This window comes from Electrophorus electricus, chromosome 9 (genome assembly GCF_013358815.1).
Source record: "Electrophorus electricus isolate fEleEle1 chromosome 9, fEleEle1.pri, whole genome shotgun sequence".
Lineage (NCBI taxonomy): Eukaryota > Metazoa > Chordata > Actinopteri > Gymnotiformes > Gymnotidae > Electrophorus > Electrophorus electricus.
The window spans coordinates 20,630,557-20,648,068 of NC_049543.1; the positions used below are offsets into that span (position 1 = coordinate 20,630,557).

At 37.7% G+C, this 17,512-nt stretch overlaps 2 protein-coding genes across 2 annotated transcripts; one reads left to right on the forward strand and one right to left on the reverse strand.

Annotated features, from left to right (window-relative positions):
• The first annotated feature begins 2,790 nt into the window (after nucleotides 1-2,790).
• Nucleotides 2,791-16,597, forward strand: LOC113583892 (E3 ubiquitin/ISG15 ligase TRIM25-like). The gene is made up of 7 exons (XM_027020490.2): nucleotides 2,791-3,392; nucleotides 3,798-3,893; nucleotides 4,092-4,325; nucleotides 4,405-4,561; nucleotides 4,671-4,730; nucleotides 16,256-16,356; nucleotides 16,589-16,597. The coding sequence occupies exons 1-7, from the start codon at nucleotides 2,814-2,816 to the stop codon at nucleotides 16,595-16,597; spliced, it is 1,236 nt and encodes a 411-aa protein (XP_026876291.1). The 5' UTR covers nucleotides 2,791-2,813.
• LOC118240055 lies at nucleotides 13,931-16,279 on the reverse strand. Its single transcript, XM_035530387.1, has 2 exons — nucleotides 16,197-16,279; nucleotides 13,931-15,055 (listed from the first exon to the last, which is right to left on the reverse strand). Exon 2 carries the CDS (start codon nucleotides 15,016-15,018, stop codon nucleotides 14,323-14,325), a length of 696 nt encoding a protein of 231 aa, XP_035386280.1. The 5' UTR covers nucleotides 15,019-15,055; nucleotides 16,197-16,279; the 3' UTR covers nucleotides 13,931-14,322.
• Nucleotides 16,598-17,512: the final 915 nt, after the last annotated feature.

The window sequence follows — 17,512 nt, forward strand, 5'->3', positions numbered from 1 at the left end:
GTTCCTTGACACTATAAATGGTTTAAGCACTTGGAAAATTCTTGCATGCCTATGTCAATTCAGTTTTAATGTTTGGTTTTAATGTCAATTTCAATGTAGTTTTAATGTTGCAGGGCTATTCAGTTCATTCACCACATCCACACTGCAACTGCACTGTGCACATTATGGGAAAATACATAGGCAAGAAAGGATATCTTAATATGAAGTTTAACCAAGACTGTATATCACCCACAGCAATGCCACTGACCAGCTCTTTGGCAAAGTACTACAGGCTCTTCCACATCCTAAAACAAATGAGAGGGTACAAAAACAGCCAGCACTAATGGGTTAAACAAGGAAAGCAACATGATCCTGCATAACGTAATTAGTGGACATTAACTGCAGAAATGTTGAGGAGTTATTTCCCCTGTTAACATCAGCTACACTTTGCCATAATAACTGCTTGAAACCTGATGTTAATAGATTGCAGTAGAAAGTAACCCATCATGACTTTGGCTTCAGACTGAATTTATTTATTATCTACCTTTATAAAACACACTGTATATGATGGAATACAAGTCACTATATCTATCTATCTATCTATCTATCTATCTATCTATCTATCTATCTATCTATCTATCTATCTATCTATCTATCTATCTATTTATTTATTTTTTATTTATTTTTTATTTTTTTCTCAGTATAAATCATAAATATTTTTTAAGATTAAGCATGTGTTTTTGTATCACTTGGACACTGGCTGGATAACAGTGGAGGCATATTGGCAGACAACAATGCAATGCACTGTCTAGAAACAATATCCACGTAAAACAGTCCAAAGGTATTCATAGTATTCATTTCAAAATCATTTATTATTTGTCATTGTTTATTATATAAATTATACTGCAATGTTCCTGAACTAATTTCTATAGATATAAATTTATTCCTAGAAACTCTCTTTCTAGGAGGGGAAATCCATGCCATTGTCAGCTCAGAATTCATTTTTCTATATTTAACAAGGTTCTCATTGATTTGTGTGCTTTTTTATGCCTGCCTCTTCTCCCTCTTTTGTGCCCCTGTGTTGTATGTCAGAAGGTTAGGGGCCAGTTTCTCCAGGCAATGGACTAAATAGCAGTGTCAGTGGTGAATTGCTATTGGAAATTCTTTTTAGTCCGTGTTTAGGCTTAATCTGAGTCTTTAAAACAGGTCCCTTTTTTTATAGTTTAGAAAAGAGGTGTCAGATTTAAGATGAAGAAGATTACAGCACTAAGTTTAGTGGTTTAACTACTCTAATACATAAAGTTCATTTTTCACAGGCTTAGTGGTTATCTTTTCATTTTTAATGCATATTAAATTAAAGAAATCTGCAGTTTTCAGATTCCAACTTCAGAGAACTGTTTGGTACCAAGTAGACCTATCTCCAAATGATTATTCCCTGCATTCTTTAGGGGAGAGATGTGCCTGACACTATATAAATGGTTTCTCAGAAAGCTGCAGAAGAACAGTGAATTAACCCTGAACTGTCTGCATCTAAGTTTTTTGGGGGTTTTTTCAGTTTAGAACCAGCCCATGTTTGTATGTTGAAAAAAAGTAGTTAAAAAATCCATCTGGCACAGAATGTAAATAGGAACAATCAGGAAAAGAGTGGAATGTTACAATGTTTTCTAGGCTTTCACCCATTTATGATAGGGAGGGTACTTAGAAGACAGCTTCTGAGAAGATTACCTTTACAAGGTACAACAAAGTGCAAAGCTTAATAATGTTCCCTAGTTTGTGAAATGAGTGGAAGACAGAACTTCCCTCAAACTGCAGGCTTTCTAAATGTGTCCATGGAAAGGTTTGGCCAGTGTGAGTCATGAAGGAATTGGCATATACCCAGGAAGTTTCTGGAATACACCCTGGAATGCTCCTGGGCAGGACTGTATATTGGGCAGGACTGTAGGACTGTATATTAGGCAGGACTGTATATTGGGCAGGACTGTTGAAGTCAAGCAAATATCTATGGCAGTGTTAAGTCAAACAGTTCTTGTGGAACCACTATCCACAATTCAACTTATTTTTCAGGAGTGCCCCAGTTGTTCACCTTTCTGGCCACCAGAGGCCCTCATCTCCAAAGTACTAATTATTGCCATCACTTCTAATTATACTCAGCTGTTTTGTTACCGTATTCAGTCAGCATATATTGGATTCCTTGTCTTTGTGTTTCTCTATTTGTATTGGTTGGCCTTACCTTGCTGTGGTTCTCATTACTAACTAACCTTTCTCCTTTTGCCTTTGGTTCAGTAAATACTTGCATGTGGATTCCAGTCAGATCCCTGAATCCTTTGTGTTCTATGATTAAATTATGTTGCTCACTGAGCAACAAAAATGTAACTTTTTTTTTGTTTCGCTACGTAGAACTTATAATACATTTTACGCTGAAGTTTTTGGAATTTTTCTCTCATTTACAGCATTTAGCTGATGCTGTTATCCAAGGTTTGGTAGCCTCCAAGCTCAAAAAAGCTTTGGTAGCCTGTAAGTTTAGTTATAAACTGGATTGTGATCACATACAAAGAATAACCACAGCACATTTTGTGACGCTACAAAACCTGTTAGACTGTTGGGCATCCTGCCATAGCTTTGCATTTCCCATTTTATTTGATTAATTTATTCTGTGTTAGCTAAATTAAACATTGGGTGGAACCCAAACCAGGGGAGGATTTCTATTTGCTAAACTGGAGCAACCAACTGCTGTGTCACAGCAACCACACCTTTTCCATATGTGTTCTTCTTGAGAAATGAAAGTAAAAGCTCAGTGCTGAAAAAGCCCAATCACTTTCAGACAGTGCAGTAAAATGGCAGAGGCTAGAGTCTCTGTGAATTTGGACCAGTTTAGCTGTCCCATCTGCCTGGAGCTGCTGAAGGATCCCGTCTCTATTCCCTGTGGACATAGCTTCTGCATGACCTGCATCAAGACAAAGTGGGATCAAGATGACCAGACAGGAGACTACAGCTGCCCTTTGTGTAGAAAAACCTCCACCCTGAGGCCCGATCTAGGCCGAAACACTGTATTGGCTGAAATGGTGGAGAAACTGAAGAACGCACACATTGCTTATAGAACACTTGCTGGACCAGAAGATGTGTCATGTGATGTCTGCATTGGGCAAAAATGTAAAGCTGTGAAGAGCTGTTTGAAGTGCCTAGCTTCATACTGTAGGATTCACTTTAACCTTCACAATGAGCTGAACCCAGGCAATAAACACAGGATGATTGACACCAAGTACAATCTTGCAGAGAGGATCTGCTGTGCTCATGACACACTTAAGGATTTCTTTTGTCACACTGAGCAGGAAATGGTGTGCTGTGAATGTATAGTGAATTTGTGCAGAGGCCATAAAACAACCACGCTTGCAAGTGAACGGTTTTCTAAATTGGTAAGTATTCCATACGAATAATATGTATTGCATGTTTTTGGCACTTTATGGGGTGTGTGTGCATGTGAATGTATGTGAATGACTGTTTTTATATACGACAGAAGAATGCATGTTTAAACTTGTATGTATTAAAGGAAAGGAAAAGGAAACCAATCGTGTAAAAAATGTCCACATTTCAACTGAGTAAATCTAATGTATTTTATTTCTTGTGTGTCTGTATATAGACAAAAATAAAGGAACAATATAACACTGCCTGGTTCAAATATATGAGTAAACTATCTTATGTTTATTTTGTGTCAGGTTCAGATGGATGACAATTAAAAACATTTTCCTTCTTAATATCTATTACTATATCACTCGTATCAAAATTAGTCATTTGAATGCTATTTTGTATGTTGTCTTTAGAGAATGCTTGGGACCATTCAGACACAGTTTCAGCAGAGAACTCAAGAAACAGAGAACAAATTGAAGCAACTAAAGAAGACTAAACAGTCTATCAAGGTCATTACCAAAATTGCCAGAATACTATCAGACAAAAAAAAAAAAACCTTAAAAATGGCTATATCTTGCAATTCATATTATCATATGTTTAGGGTTAACATCTTAGAATGTAAGGTTTAGCTTTTTTTGCAGTGCTATATTATTATTCCACATAGGTCTAAACCTGCATCAAACCTTTGCTTTGTTTTTTTTGCTTAGACTTTTACAAAGAGAATACTGGATCAAAGTGAAAAGATCTTTTCAGACCTCATATCCTTAATTGAAAGAAAACGCTCAAAGATTATGGAAATGATCCGTGCTACAGAGAAAGCAGAGGTTTATCGGACAGAGGAAATTCTGAAGAGTCTGGAGAAGGAGGTGGAGAAGTTGAAGCAGAGAGACATTGAAATGGCCCAGCTTCCACACCTAGAGGACGATTTTCTTTTTTTCAAGGTAACAATGCTGACCAAAATCCATTGAACTGATTTTTAGTTCCTTTCTAACTGACCTTTTTTCATTACAACTGTTACAGACATCCAAATCCCTCTTTGACTTTTCAACACTCGCACATGGGCCAGACATCACAGTCAATATGTCAATTTTTGAAGGCATACAAAACACAGTGTCTAAGATTAAAGAGAAAGTGGTCATTTTGCAGCAGACAGAATTAAGCAAAATGCTTCAAACGGGTGAGAGAAATGACAGAAAATTATTTTTAAAGCAAATATTTATGTATATATTAATAATGATTCTTGTTCTCTTACAAAATTTTGATTGTGTATTTGTCTGTCTCCATAGTAAAAACAGCCCATATAGTACAAACATCTAATCCAGTGATCAGAGAGGATTTTCTTAAGTGTAAGTAGCTTGGAATATATATGTGTGTGTGTGTGTGTGTGTGTGTGTGTGTGTGTGTGTGTGTGTGTGTGTGTGTGTTAAACATTATGCAGTGTTCAGTGAATTATTTATGAACACTGACAGTAAGAATTTCTTTAAATGGATACTGTTCAGACACTGTTACTTTTCCTATACCCACTGGCCATGTTATGACATGTTATAAGTGTATCACAGCAGTAATGCTAGAGTATATTTATGTGTAAGTGTTACTATTGGGTTGAAAGAAGGTCTGCTACACTAAAGTTTTCCAGCTAGCAACTGAAAAAAACAGTGCATCTCTAAATGCACACTTACAAGGTGTGTCTGACAAAGGTTTTTAAAAATTTTGAATGTTTTTAATGGTTATGAAAGTTAGTCTTTGTGGTAAGGTCAAGTTGAGGCAGTGATGTCTACATAGGAGCACAAAAATACTTGTGTAGGTGTCTGTTTGAAGCAGTCCAAATGTGTGTGTGTGTGTGTGTGTGTGTGTGTGTGTGTCTGTGTGTGTTGAAAATCACAGATTTTTGTGAGCTGACATTGGACCCCAGTACAGCATATAAGTATCTTCATTTTTCTGAGGGCAACCGAAAAATAACTTGTGATGAAAGAATATACCAACCCAGACATGAAAATCTGGAGAGATTCAACTATTTTGCCCAGGTTCTGAGCACCCAGGCTTTTTGTGACCGCTGCTACTGGGAGGTAGAATGGGGTGGCCAGCAAGTTTGCATTGCAGCCACTTACAGAGTAGATACAAGGAATGGATGCTGTGCAAACATAGGCTTTGGCTACAATGATCGGTCCTGGAGTTTATTTTGTAATCCCTTTAAATATGTGTTTTGTCACAACAGTAAGCACACTGTCATCTCAGGACCAGTTTCCAAAAGAATAGGAATTTATCTGAATTACAGGTCAGGAACACTGTCATTCTATAGCATCACCCACACAATGACCCTTCTCCACAGAGTCCAGACCACATTCACAGAGGCTCTTTACCCTGGATTCTGGGTCTTTGATTACTCAAATTTAAAAATATGTGGTCGAGATGCAAAGGTAATTCCTCAGATTGTTTCTAGGGGTTCCAAAACATATTTAGTTGGTTACCAATTTATCTTGGAAAGTAATACACAAACAGTATGAACAGTAACAATGACAACATAAAATGATACAAATGCTGGGTTACACTAACAGTGGCTACACACTCATTGACACTAACATTCTACACCGACACTAACAATGACCAACCATGAGGCCCACTTTGACAAGGGTTTAAATAAACAGACACACATGCAACGTTAACCCCTTGCAGGTGCGTGCCATCATGGAGGGCATGGCAACAAACATAAAAACAAACATAAATTCCCCTGCATGTTATCTTTCTTGGCCTAGTATTAAACAGTATAAAAATGTAAATTAGTACACATTGTATCAATTGACTGTAGTAGCTCACAAATTAGCTGATTATGTCCCCATTTAAGAAATATTACGATTCTGTGACATTCTTAACTGTAATATTTCTTAAATAGATCTAAGATGCTCCTTTTTTCATAACAATATAGAAACAGTTATTTCAGGACCAGTCCCCTCAACAATAGGTGTGTATATGGATCAAAGTGCAGGAATTCTGGCCTTTTACAATGTCACTGATAATAATAATAATAATAATAATAATAATAATAATAATAATAATGACGCTACTCTACAGAGTAGAAACTACATTTACTGAGCCTGTGTATCCTGGTTTTTGGGTTTTGAATGACTCAAATGTAAAGATATGTGGCCGTTCAAGAAACCTATCAAACAAATTCGGGTTATTACAAATGAAATCAAAAAAGTCTGGTCATCTTCTAAGTGGGCCATTGAAATTTGATTTGAAATTTCAATGCACCTCTTGCACCTGAAACTTATTCTAACTTGAGCATTTACCATCTACACAAAGATTATATAGATTACAAGATACACCTGTAGGCCTTTCCACCATCTTAAATGTGAATCAACTAGCTACAACATTAAAACTACTGACAGGTGGAATGAAGTATATTGAATATCTTACAGTGGCACCTGTCTGGGGATAGGATATATTAGACAAGTGAATAGTCAGTTTTTGAAGTCCATGTGTGGAAAGCAGGAAAGATTGGCAAGTATAAGGACTTGAGCGATTGACAAGGGCCAAATTGTGATAGATAGTGATGGATAGCTCTGCAACAGAACATGTCCAAAACATATCCAAAACAGCTTGTGGTTATTCATTGTATGCAGTGGTCAGTACTTACTCAAAGGGATCCAAGGAAGGGCAACTGGTAAACCAGCAATAGGGTCATGAGCATCCAAGGTTTACTGATGCACATGGGGAGTGAAAGACTACTGTAGAAAAAATTGTTAAAAACAATGCTGGTTATGATAGAAAAGTGTCAGAAAACGCAACTTGCAGTGTATGGGATTGTGTAACCACAGACCAGTTAGATTCGCCATGCTGACCCCTGTCCAGCACCGAAAATGCCTCAAATGGACCCGCGAACATCAGAACTGGACCATCAAGTAATGGGAGAAGGGGGCCTGGTCTGATGAATCACATTTTCTTTTGCATCATGTGGATGGCTGGGGGTGTGTGTGTTTCTTTTCCTGGGGGAGAGGTGCCACTATGATGCACTGTGGGAAGAAGGCAAGCCAGAAAAAGCAGTGTGATGCCCTGGGCAATATTCTGCTTGGGTCCTGATAATCATGTGGATGTTACTTTGACATGTTCCACTTACCTGAACATTAAGTACACCGCCTCTTTTGGCAGGACAATGTGCCCTGCCCCACTGCAAATATTATTCGGGAAGGGTTTGAGGAACATGAAAAAGGCTTCAAGGGTTCTTTTTTATGTGTCTGTTATGGATGTATTATTTGAAATGTACATGGACTGTGGTGTTTTCTGTTCTGTTACACACAAAATGTTTTTTTTTTTTCAGTGGATTTAGGGGCATTCAAATGGTATGTGCCTTACAGGGAATAAAAATACAAATAAAGCATAAAAAATTGAAATAATATTTTTTAATGCTATGAATGTATTTAACAGCAAGTTAAAATGTTAGTTTAAAATTAAGGACAATAACTCTAAGACTAGATATTTCAATCACAGTGAGACACTTACTGCAACAACAGTTAACAACTCCTACACAGATGTTATTATAATTCGATATTTCAGTTGCTCTTCATGTATAGTGTGTGCTATTTTTGAACAAATGTCTAAAATGCTCACAAAAGATGATTTTATGTTGTGTGTTTATAGGAAAAACACATTAAGGACTTTTAAAAATATTTATTAAAAATAGATTCATTTCTCTTAAAATACAGTAGGCAAGGCATGCCTGATTGGCATTTGAATTTTAAGCCATAAATAATTTGCCTTCTGCACTTTTTTCCTCTGTATATATGCATCAATCAACATGTTTGAAGTATTTTCTGTGATAAATTCCACTAGAAGTATTAGAGACTATGAAACGTATCTTTCCTATGTACTTTGCCATTGAGGAAGAAAAACTTTGTTGTTTTGGGTTCGGATTTGACTTGGGGTGTGAAATCTAACTAACAGAGGTCTGGAACACTGCAGTGTCCATATTCTTATACAAATAATATAGTTTGAACAGTTTAGAACTACAGCCAAAGATTCAGAGCTGCTGAGGAACTGCTTGTGCTTCTATAAATCAGGCTTTGTTAATGGCAGGCAAAGTGTAGAATGTTTCATTATTTCCCAAGGTGAAAGCCATTTTATATCAATGGGATTTACTTTCATGATTTTCAAATAAACAGTGGTGAAAAAAAAAACTGCCTCTTCATCTCAGAAGATTTTTAGAAATGGTTCTCTGAATCTTTCTGCAATTTCCTTCAGGATCAATAAAGTGTTATCTTTTACATTGTTTCAAAGACCTTTGGACTACAGCAACTCCAAACTCGCAGAGAGTTTCATTGCTCTATAAATAACTTCCAACGTTAGAATTCAGATGCTCCTGATTATTGGCATCAGAGGGCTAAAGGTACCCATATTGGGGAGATATGACCTAAACCTTGAGTCTAAAGTATGGTACATTTACAACATCTACTCCTGCTTGATTCAAGCAATTCAGTTTCACTGGCTTCACAACTGTCCTGACTCAATAAATGACTGCCTGTCCATGTAGCAATCCTATCTCTTGTGCTCTGATGATGGTAAATCTGAGGTCGTTGTATGAGAGCAAAGTCCACCACTGGGCTTTGAGCCATGCGTACTTGATAATGCCAATATCCTGTTTGCCTGAGAAAGTCCTCTAAAGTCAGTCTCCTGATGCTCATAAGGAGGCCTTTGCTAATGCGATAGGTGCCAAGTGGGCTGTAGCTGGACTGATTGCTGTGCTCAGCCACGTAAACTTTACTGAACAAGTCATTGTCAAGGCTTACAATGATGCGGTCTTTGTTACTGCCATATTGGCCAGTGTACTCTTGAAAGATGTAAAAAGGCAAATCCTGTGCTCCTTCTGAATTTAGATTGCCCAACACATAGTAGGGGAAGTTCACCTCGGGCAGGAGTTTCTTACCACTTCTGTCATATCTGTTCTGAAAAGGGTGGAATCCATAATCTCCATTATCAGGTTCACACTGTGACACCATATTATTGTCTTTATCAAAAGTCACACACTCAGTAGCAAACCAGTACAGGAGTTTGAGTCCATGTCTCGGTGGTGGTCGACCAAATCTTGACCGCTCTAGATGAGTTATGTCATTCAGTGTCTGCACACTGGGCATGGTCACTTTTTGTGAAGCTCTAAACAAAAAAATTACATTTTTGTCAGAAACCAAAAATGGTAATACCATTATGATACTCTACATTAGTTTCTTCACAGGTTATATTAATCTCCTTTAATCCAACACTTCAAGTGTATGCAGAATATCAGTAAACTTAAATAAATAAATAACTTAAATAAATAAGGTTGAAAAAAAAGTATTAATTTTAAAACTTAGTATTAGCCTGAGTAACCTCTTCAAACTGAAGTTAAACATTTATATGTTCCTCTACAGACACAGTTTATTAACACAACTGTTCATCTGTCATCATACACTTACCATATATGAGCTGGGTTAGACCATTGTGTGTCAGTTTTACCCTACTAGTGAGGTGGTGTTGCAATAGCTAACAAACTGTTCTAATATTACAAATGTAATTGAATCAACCATCATCATTACATAAGCACACACCGATGCCTCCTAAACATGTCACATGATCATGCATGTGCATGCTAGAAGAAAAGAGGTAGCTAGTGCTTTTCTTTGGTCATCATTCACTTGTAATAAGTGCTTGAGCTTAAGCCTTTCATGCTCACCCTAATTAACACCTCTTCTACTCTGCTGTGTCAACCACTCTGTCCACAACAGTGACCAAATGCACAAAAAGATTGATAAGATAAAAGGCTGTGTCATGTGGGAGGGGAGGACTGTTCCAGAGAAGACAGCAAGTCCAAGGACTTTAGCCTTTTCATATGCCTGTGTGTAAACACATCTGTGTTATTGATTTTATGTCTAGACCAGTTTATCCGGAACTTTATGAAATTACAGGCATTCCATATTGTTAAAATGCAGAGAAGGTATATAATCATGTGAAATACTTTTTTAGTCTGCAGTAATGGTACCCAGCTCCAGTACAGGAGTTCAGTATAGTTCCTCGATTTCCCTATTTCTTCTAGATTTCTAGCTGTCAAGGACTGTAGTTGGGAACTACTGGACTAAGACAGATCATTAATTTATTAAAAAGGTCTCCTGGATCCAAAGTTGTTCAACTGACCTAATGACACCTGTCTCTACCATTGTCTAAGGGTCACTTGCTGGCTATTATTACTACGTAAAATTCAGCTTCTACAAGCCCAAAACCTGTGCCTGACTACAGGCTAAATATAATAATATAATAATTCATATAATAATCCTTTGCTGTGAAATTAAAAGTTTTTGTGTGAAGAGAAGAGCAATCATCAAATATTTTAAAAAGACAAATAATGGTGCAAACTTCAAGTTGTATTTTAAAGGCTTGGTTTGCATAACCGAGTCTGCATCTCTTCTGAAATCTGGAATTTGGTTTTTAGAATTTTAAACGTACATTAATTATTAATCATTAATTATTAATGAATCTACTATTAATATGATTTAAGATTGGTAGTTAAATTTCATTTATTTGTGTCTTGATAGATTCAGACTTTTCTTGTATAAATGGAATAAACAGACTTGGGAACCAATCAAGGACCTTGTTATGGAACACAAACACATGCACACATACATGTGTGTATTCGAACACACACACACACACACACACACACACACACACACATATCATTTTCTTCAGTGTACACCTACACATTTAAGTAATTTCAACATACTAATTACTTGTTAGTAGAGTAAAATCTAAACAAAAATAAAGCAAGCCACAAACATGACCATACCTCTTTCTCAGAAAGTCGGTCTTACTGCTTTTTTTGCTCTTGACTTTTGTAGCTACATGAGGGTGTCTGGACTCTTCTCTGATAACACGCAGCTACTCCCACAGCCAGTGAATGGAGGCGGGGTTGGGGAGCAGTGGGGTGTTTAAGGTCAAGTTTAAGGTTGTTCCTTTTCATTAGAATTGGGACACTGACCAGTTTAGTAGTTGATGTTTGATGGTAAGTGGCATTTAAAACAATTTTCAGTCTCAGCTGTGTTTGAGGTCAGTTGGGTTCAGGGGGGTTGTTGTGCTACATCACAAAGATGTATGAACTGTTGCAGACAACAAAGTGATCTGTATTGCTACTGTCTTGGCATCCTGTGTGTTACTGTGAGATACACTGAGACAGCATGTGAGCTCCAGAGTCATTTAGGTTGCCAAGCTCATACATAGGGCAAATTCCATGTAAAGAATTCTGCCTCTTCCTTCATAATCTCTGTTGTGGTATAGTGAAAACCTAAATCCACCATTAGAATGACTGTGATCATTAGTGCAATAATTTAGTTGTTGTAAATGACTTCTACACCACTGGTAGCAAACCAGTCCAAGAGATTGAAACCATGCCTAGGGTATTGTTGTCTAAACAGCAGATGCTCTAAGCTCAGACAGATTGTTTAAGCTGTGAATTTGCCATGTAGTTGATCACTATATGGAAAAGAAGAGACAAATGTGACAGACAGGAGGCTTGTATTATTCAACAACCTCACAAAGCTTTGCTGTGCTGATTCACATAGACACTGTCAAAGATGTATGAACTGATCCAGACAACAATGTGATCTGCATTACTACTGTTTTGGTGTCCTGTGTGTTACAGTGAGACATACCGAGGCAGCATGTAAGCTCCAGAGTCATTTAGGTTACCCATCTCATAATTAGGTTGCCCATCTCATGAGTTAAAGCTGTCCAGTTATGTAATTCAATGTGCAAATAATTGCAAAATGAGCAAACCAGTCCAAGAGATTGAAACCATGCCTAGGGTATTGTTGTCTAACCCAGATGCTCTACGCTCAGACAGTTTATCACTATATGGAATGTAGTTTATGTAGCCATGTAGTTTATCACTATATGGAAAAGAAGAGACAAATGTGACAGACAGGAGGCTTGTATTATTCAACAACTTCACAAAGACTAACAGATCTGCTAATTAAACAATGACCTGTTGAGTTAAAGCTGTTCAGTTATATATTTCATTGTGGAAATAATTGTAACTTTGTTAAATTTTAACTTTGTTTTGGCACTGTTCTACACCACAGAGAACTTTAATGAAACTTCAAAAAGTTCTGTTACATTATGTTGAACTGCGATGCATGAGTGACTGACCATTCATGTACAATGAATGATCATATCATTCAAAAAGTCCAATAATGAGGGTGAAATATACACCTCCCTATGAACATTATGAGGGAGATGGATTTCCTTTGAACAGCTTTTTAGACTGCTGAGTATCAGTAGAAGCATGGCGTTCTGACTTAATAATAGTAGTTGAATTACGGGCTTGCTTGATGCATAGACTAACAGAATCTGCACTTTCACTGACTCGCGTGTGACCTCTAGTACAAAGAGAGCACGAACGAAGCGCAAGTGCGGTTTAGAAAAGACAATTAACTCGAGAGGGCGAACAAAAGCAAACTCAGAAAACGCCGGCAGTAAAACTGTAGCAAAAAATCGCGCACAAGCTGTCGTCTCCGCTGGGAAAGCACTGAAAGAATGTGTGCAGGGGCAGGTGTGCATAGTTCGGTGAGATAACATAGGGATCAGGAGCAACTGTGGAGGTGTGAATCAGATTGTTGTGTGTGTGTGAGGATGTGTGGCGTGGCCCACTGCCTGGGACCGTGACATGGAGAATGAAGGAAAAGAAGTTAAATAATAATGAACAGCTAATAAGTGAAAGAAAGAAAAAAATATTCAAAACATGTATACACGTTAGTGGTTACTGAAACATAAACGGACCAACAACAAAAATAAAACACGAGGATTGCAAAAACGCTTATTTAATGCACACGGCAGGAGTACAAACCATGATACAGACACACGAGTGAAATAATCAGGCTACTCACACACAGTAATAGAGAAAAAATAACCGTCACTGAAGGATAGAAAGGAACAGGCTTTATAGGAGATGTAATGAGGGAAACTAGGAACATTGGAAGAGGCTGATTGAAGGGGAAAACACGGGACACATATGCAGGGGGGCAGAAAACACAAATTATGTGCAAGAACAAAAACAAACAAACAAACCTGCAAAAAATGACACAATTCACTACAATAAATAGACAGAGACTTACTGTTATAAACTCAGCATACTACATCTTGTTTGATCAGAAAATGCGTTTTTATGCATTTGACTTTTGCATCTTTTGCATTAACTGTCAAATACAAAAACATGTAAAATAAATATTTAGGACTGACAGAGGCCACTAGCCACTAGCCACAGACCACTATTGACAAAGTCATAAAAAGGTTGTAGTGTGGTTGCCATGTTAGCTGTATAATGATTGTGCAGTTGGACAGGGAGAGTTATAGACACAAAACGCAATCTTCCATTTCCCTAGAAGAGGCGGAGCGTATCCTTGTGTCCAAGTGTCCATGGCAGGAGTTACAAGACTGCCAAGTTAACTGTTTGCAATTAAAATGCTTAAATGACTTTTTTTTTAAAAACAAACTTGGAGCTGGAATATTTATTAATTTTTTTAAAAAAATAATTATATAATTATTTAAAAATCACTTTTAAGTCAATGCTCCGGTTGTGTGGCCTGTGTTGATTGCCTGTTCACATGAAACATGGAGTGGCAGTGGTGTATGTGGCCTCTGCCTGTATTTTGACAATGAGTTATCAGAAGATGTATTTTATTATTTCCACTAAGCAATTCCCATTATAGGTGTCCTACTTTAGCCAACCTAACAAGAAAAATGTTAAATGATCTTAATTTACCAACCTATCTGGTATTGTTTTTTGTTTGTTTTTTTAAATAACTCAGCAGGACTACATGATTAACCTAGATAGAAATTTCTTGGAAATGGAGACCAGCCCTCTAAACTACTTCTTAGATTTTCAGAAATGCTATGAGTTTCTGGATCAAAAGGAAAAAGTTAAAGTATTGTACAAGAAAAAAAGTCCCAGAGTCCCTTTGACTTTCTTTGTGTAGAATTATTACTCTGTGCAGAAGGTGTGTCTTCTATCTCAATCTGATAATCCTGTGTCCTTGGAGGGATTGGGTGGTTTGCAGGTACAACATTTGAATCCACGGCAACAGGGTTAGTGCCCATGGTGGCAGACAGTTGGTACCCTGTCTTGTAGAGAAACTCAGCCAAGGTCAGCCGACTGATAATCTTGAGTAGGCCCTTGGTGATGCGATAGGTGTTATCTGAGTCATAGTTTGACTCGTCAATGTGTGTGGTGATGTAAACTTTATCGAACCAGTCATCGTCGAGGCTGACAATTATGCGGTCTGTGTTACTGTCATCTTTGAGGCCAGTGTACTCTTCAGAGACATAACCAGGCAGCTCATGTGATCCTTCTGAATTGAGATTGCCCACCACATAGTAGGGGAAGTTCACATCCGGCAGGAGTTTTATGCCATTTCTGTCATATCTGTTCTCAAAATAGTGGAAACCATATTCCTCATCCTCTGGGTCACACTGTGAAACCATATTATTGTTTCCATCAAAAGTTACACAATCATTGGCAAACCAGTGCAGCAGTTTGAGTCCGTGTCTTGGTGGGGGTCGGCCAAATCTCGACCGCTCCAGCTGGGCCATTTCATTCAGTGTCTCCACATTGGCCATGTTCCACTTTTAAATGGAGATGATGTTTCAGATGTACCTAAGCAATAAAAAACCCATCTATTAGACAGCCATCAGAGTCTCCTTTTGTACTTTTTCATTATCCCTACCCAACTCAGTTTAATCAGTAATGAAGCTTCAGCTTCATTAACAATATAATGTTGACATTAACATATTTCTGTAAGTTTAATTTGCAATGCAAATAAGAAGCCTCTAGGACTTTGTTGTTCTTCCTGAACCACTGAATCTCCAGTTAGTTCAGATCTTGCAACAAATGCCTCAGGCACCCCGCCCAAGGGATATGGCCACTGCCGCGCCCCCACAGTTCATTCTCTGCTCCCAGTCACCTGATTGTTAAATCATGAGCACCTAGGCCTTGCTGTCATCTTTCTCCCCTGTATAAATCCCACAGGTACTTTCCTCCAGTGCTGAACATTGCTTTCCTGTGCCATGCCCTGATATTGATTCGGCTCTTCTGTGTTTTCTGCCCCCCCTCCCCCAAACCCATTTTTGAATTTTGGTTCCTCTCAAAGTTCCTCTTAAAGGGCCACTGTCACCCTTGGCTTGCTCACTGGGGGCTTGGACTCAAACATTCGCAAAGCTTCTCTGTGACAACATCTGTTGTAAAAAGTGTGATATAAATACATTTGACTTGACTTGACTTGGTTTTTTTGTGGTTTTTAGCCAGCTTAACACTGTATTCTTTATTTTCTTTATTTCTACTATATAGAATAAATATACTCCTATGGTGCACTCACGTCTCCCTCCCTCCCTCTGAGAATCACAGTTACACAGTTGTATTTGTTGTCATAAAAGCCACAAATGCACCCATTAGGAAGTGTGATCATGCAGGTTGAACAAAAAATTCAGGACACATTGGTAGAATGCAAGCAAAAGCTTAATCATTTAATGTACATAAAGATCACCAAATTTATGTAAAAAGGAATATCTGCCTGTAACAAAGTGTCTGTCACACATTCTATTCATTCAGAGATATGTCTATTTCTCTGTCACTAAGATACACAGGAACTAAACTTGTCATGAGTGACAAATAGAAACTTGTGTGTCTCTCAAAGAGTAAACAAGCATATTAATACATTTTACATTGTAACAACTTGGTAAGAAGCTTATCATATTGTTGCAAGAGAAAGGCAAACGCAGTCAGGAGACTGTCAACCTACCGCTTTTGAAGTCTTGTACCCTCAGACATTGATTTCGTAGCTCTTTCTGCTGGCTGCAGGTTTTGAGGGCAGCAGGCTTTTCTACACAGGCACAGAGCTCATTTCTGAGGAAACAGAAAGTGATACAGCCCATGGACGCAGAGGGAGTGGCTGTTCTGAGGTAACTCATAAACACTTTGTGTTTCTATGTTCAGCAGAAAAAAAAATGTAGTATTAGTGGAATTACTGGAATTTTTTTCTTCTTTCTTTTTTCCTCATACACTCATTCCTCATACACTCATTTTTTTTCCTCATACACTCATAAAAAGTCGATGGTGGTAGAGTTTGTTTTGGTTTCCATGTTCAGCAAAAAATGCAGTGTTGCTGGAGAGCTTTTCTCCTTTTCCCTGCAGAGCCTTTAGAGAGAGTAGAGAGTTCACAAAACAAGGTCTATGGAGGTACATTTTGTTTTGTTTATCATCAACATGACCACAGGTTAGTGCCATGAATGGTGAAAAGTTGGGAGACAAGCTGCCTAGTTACTGGAGTGACATTACTCCACTGGGAGTGTTGTGTTGATGCAAACCTAATTAATTGTTCATTGTCTTTTGAAATTAAAAACCAGTTTGAGAAACAGGAACTTCATGTTGCAAGTGGAATGATTATGTACATCTTGGTAGTATCTCAAACAGCATTAACAAAAACAAATAAAGTGTTTTAGAACCGAGCATTCTGAGGCAAAATTAATAAACATTGAATAAGATACTCAAGCATTCAGTTAATTACTTCCTATCCATTACAGGTATACACTTTTATATCAGTTTATTCACACCACAAAAAACTTACATCATATATCCACTGTGTAATAGCTAAGCAGATAAACAATTATGAACCATTTAACAGAACCCACCATAATAAATATCAACAGTCTTTCTATAAGTTAAAAATGACTTACTGCTCAGAGGAAATTTCTTAAAGAATTCCAAATGGCAAAGCTTAGCTTAGTAAACATATACAAAGTTTATATTGAATTGTACTAAATATTTAAAATACTCAAAGATATTTTAACTTTCTCCTGAATGGTTTTCTTCACTCTTCAAGCATTTAGCTATTCCTAAACTGTGTTTAAAGAATTATACACCAGAAGTCATCCTCGCTTGGCCTCTCACTGTGAGTAGGCTTCACCCCTGGTTGCACCTCATGGTAGCTTTGCCTCTGGTGGTGAGTCGGCTTCATTTGTTGGAGAAACTCTTCTCTCTCCAAACCCTTGATTATCTCGAGGAGGCCCTGGCTGACTCGATAGGTGTGGCTGCGACTGAAACCCATCTGATCTGTGT

Bases quoted from the DNA above. Each gene is read 5' to 3' on its own strand.
- LOC113583892 (XM_027020490.2), top strand. From the start codon at position 2,814: ATGGCAGAGGCTAGAGTCTCTGTGAATTTGGACCAGTTTAGCTGTCCC. The intron at 4,326-4,404 runs GTAACAATGCTG...CAACTGTTACAG, and splicing joins ACGATTTTCTTTTTTTCAAG to ACATCCAAATCCCTCTTTGA. The intron at 4,731-16,255 runs GTAAGTAGCTTG...TGCTGGCTGCAG, and splicing joins CAGAGAGGATTTTCTTAAGT to GTTTTGAGGGCAGCAGGCTT.
- LOC118240055 (XM_035530387.1), bottom strand. From the start codon at position 15,018: ATGGCCAATGTGGAGACACTGAATGAAATGGCCCAGCTGGAGCGGTCG.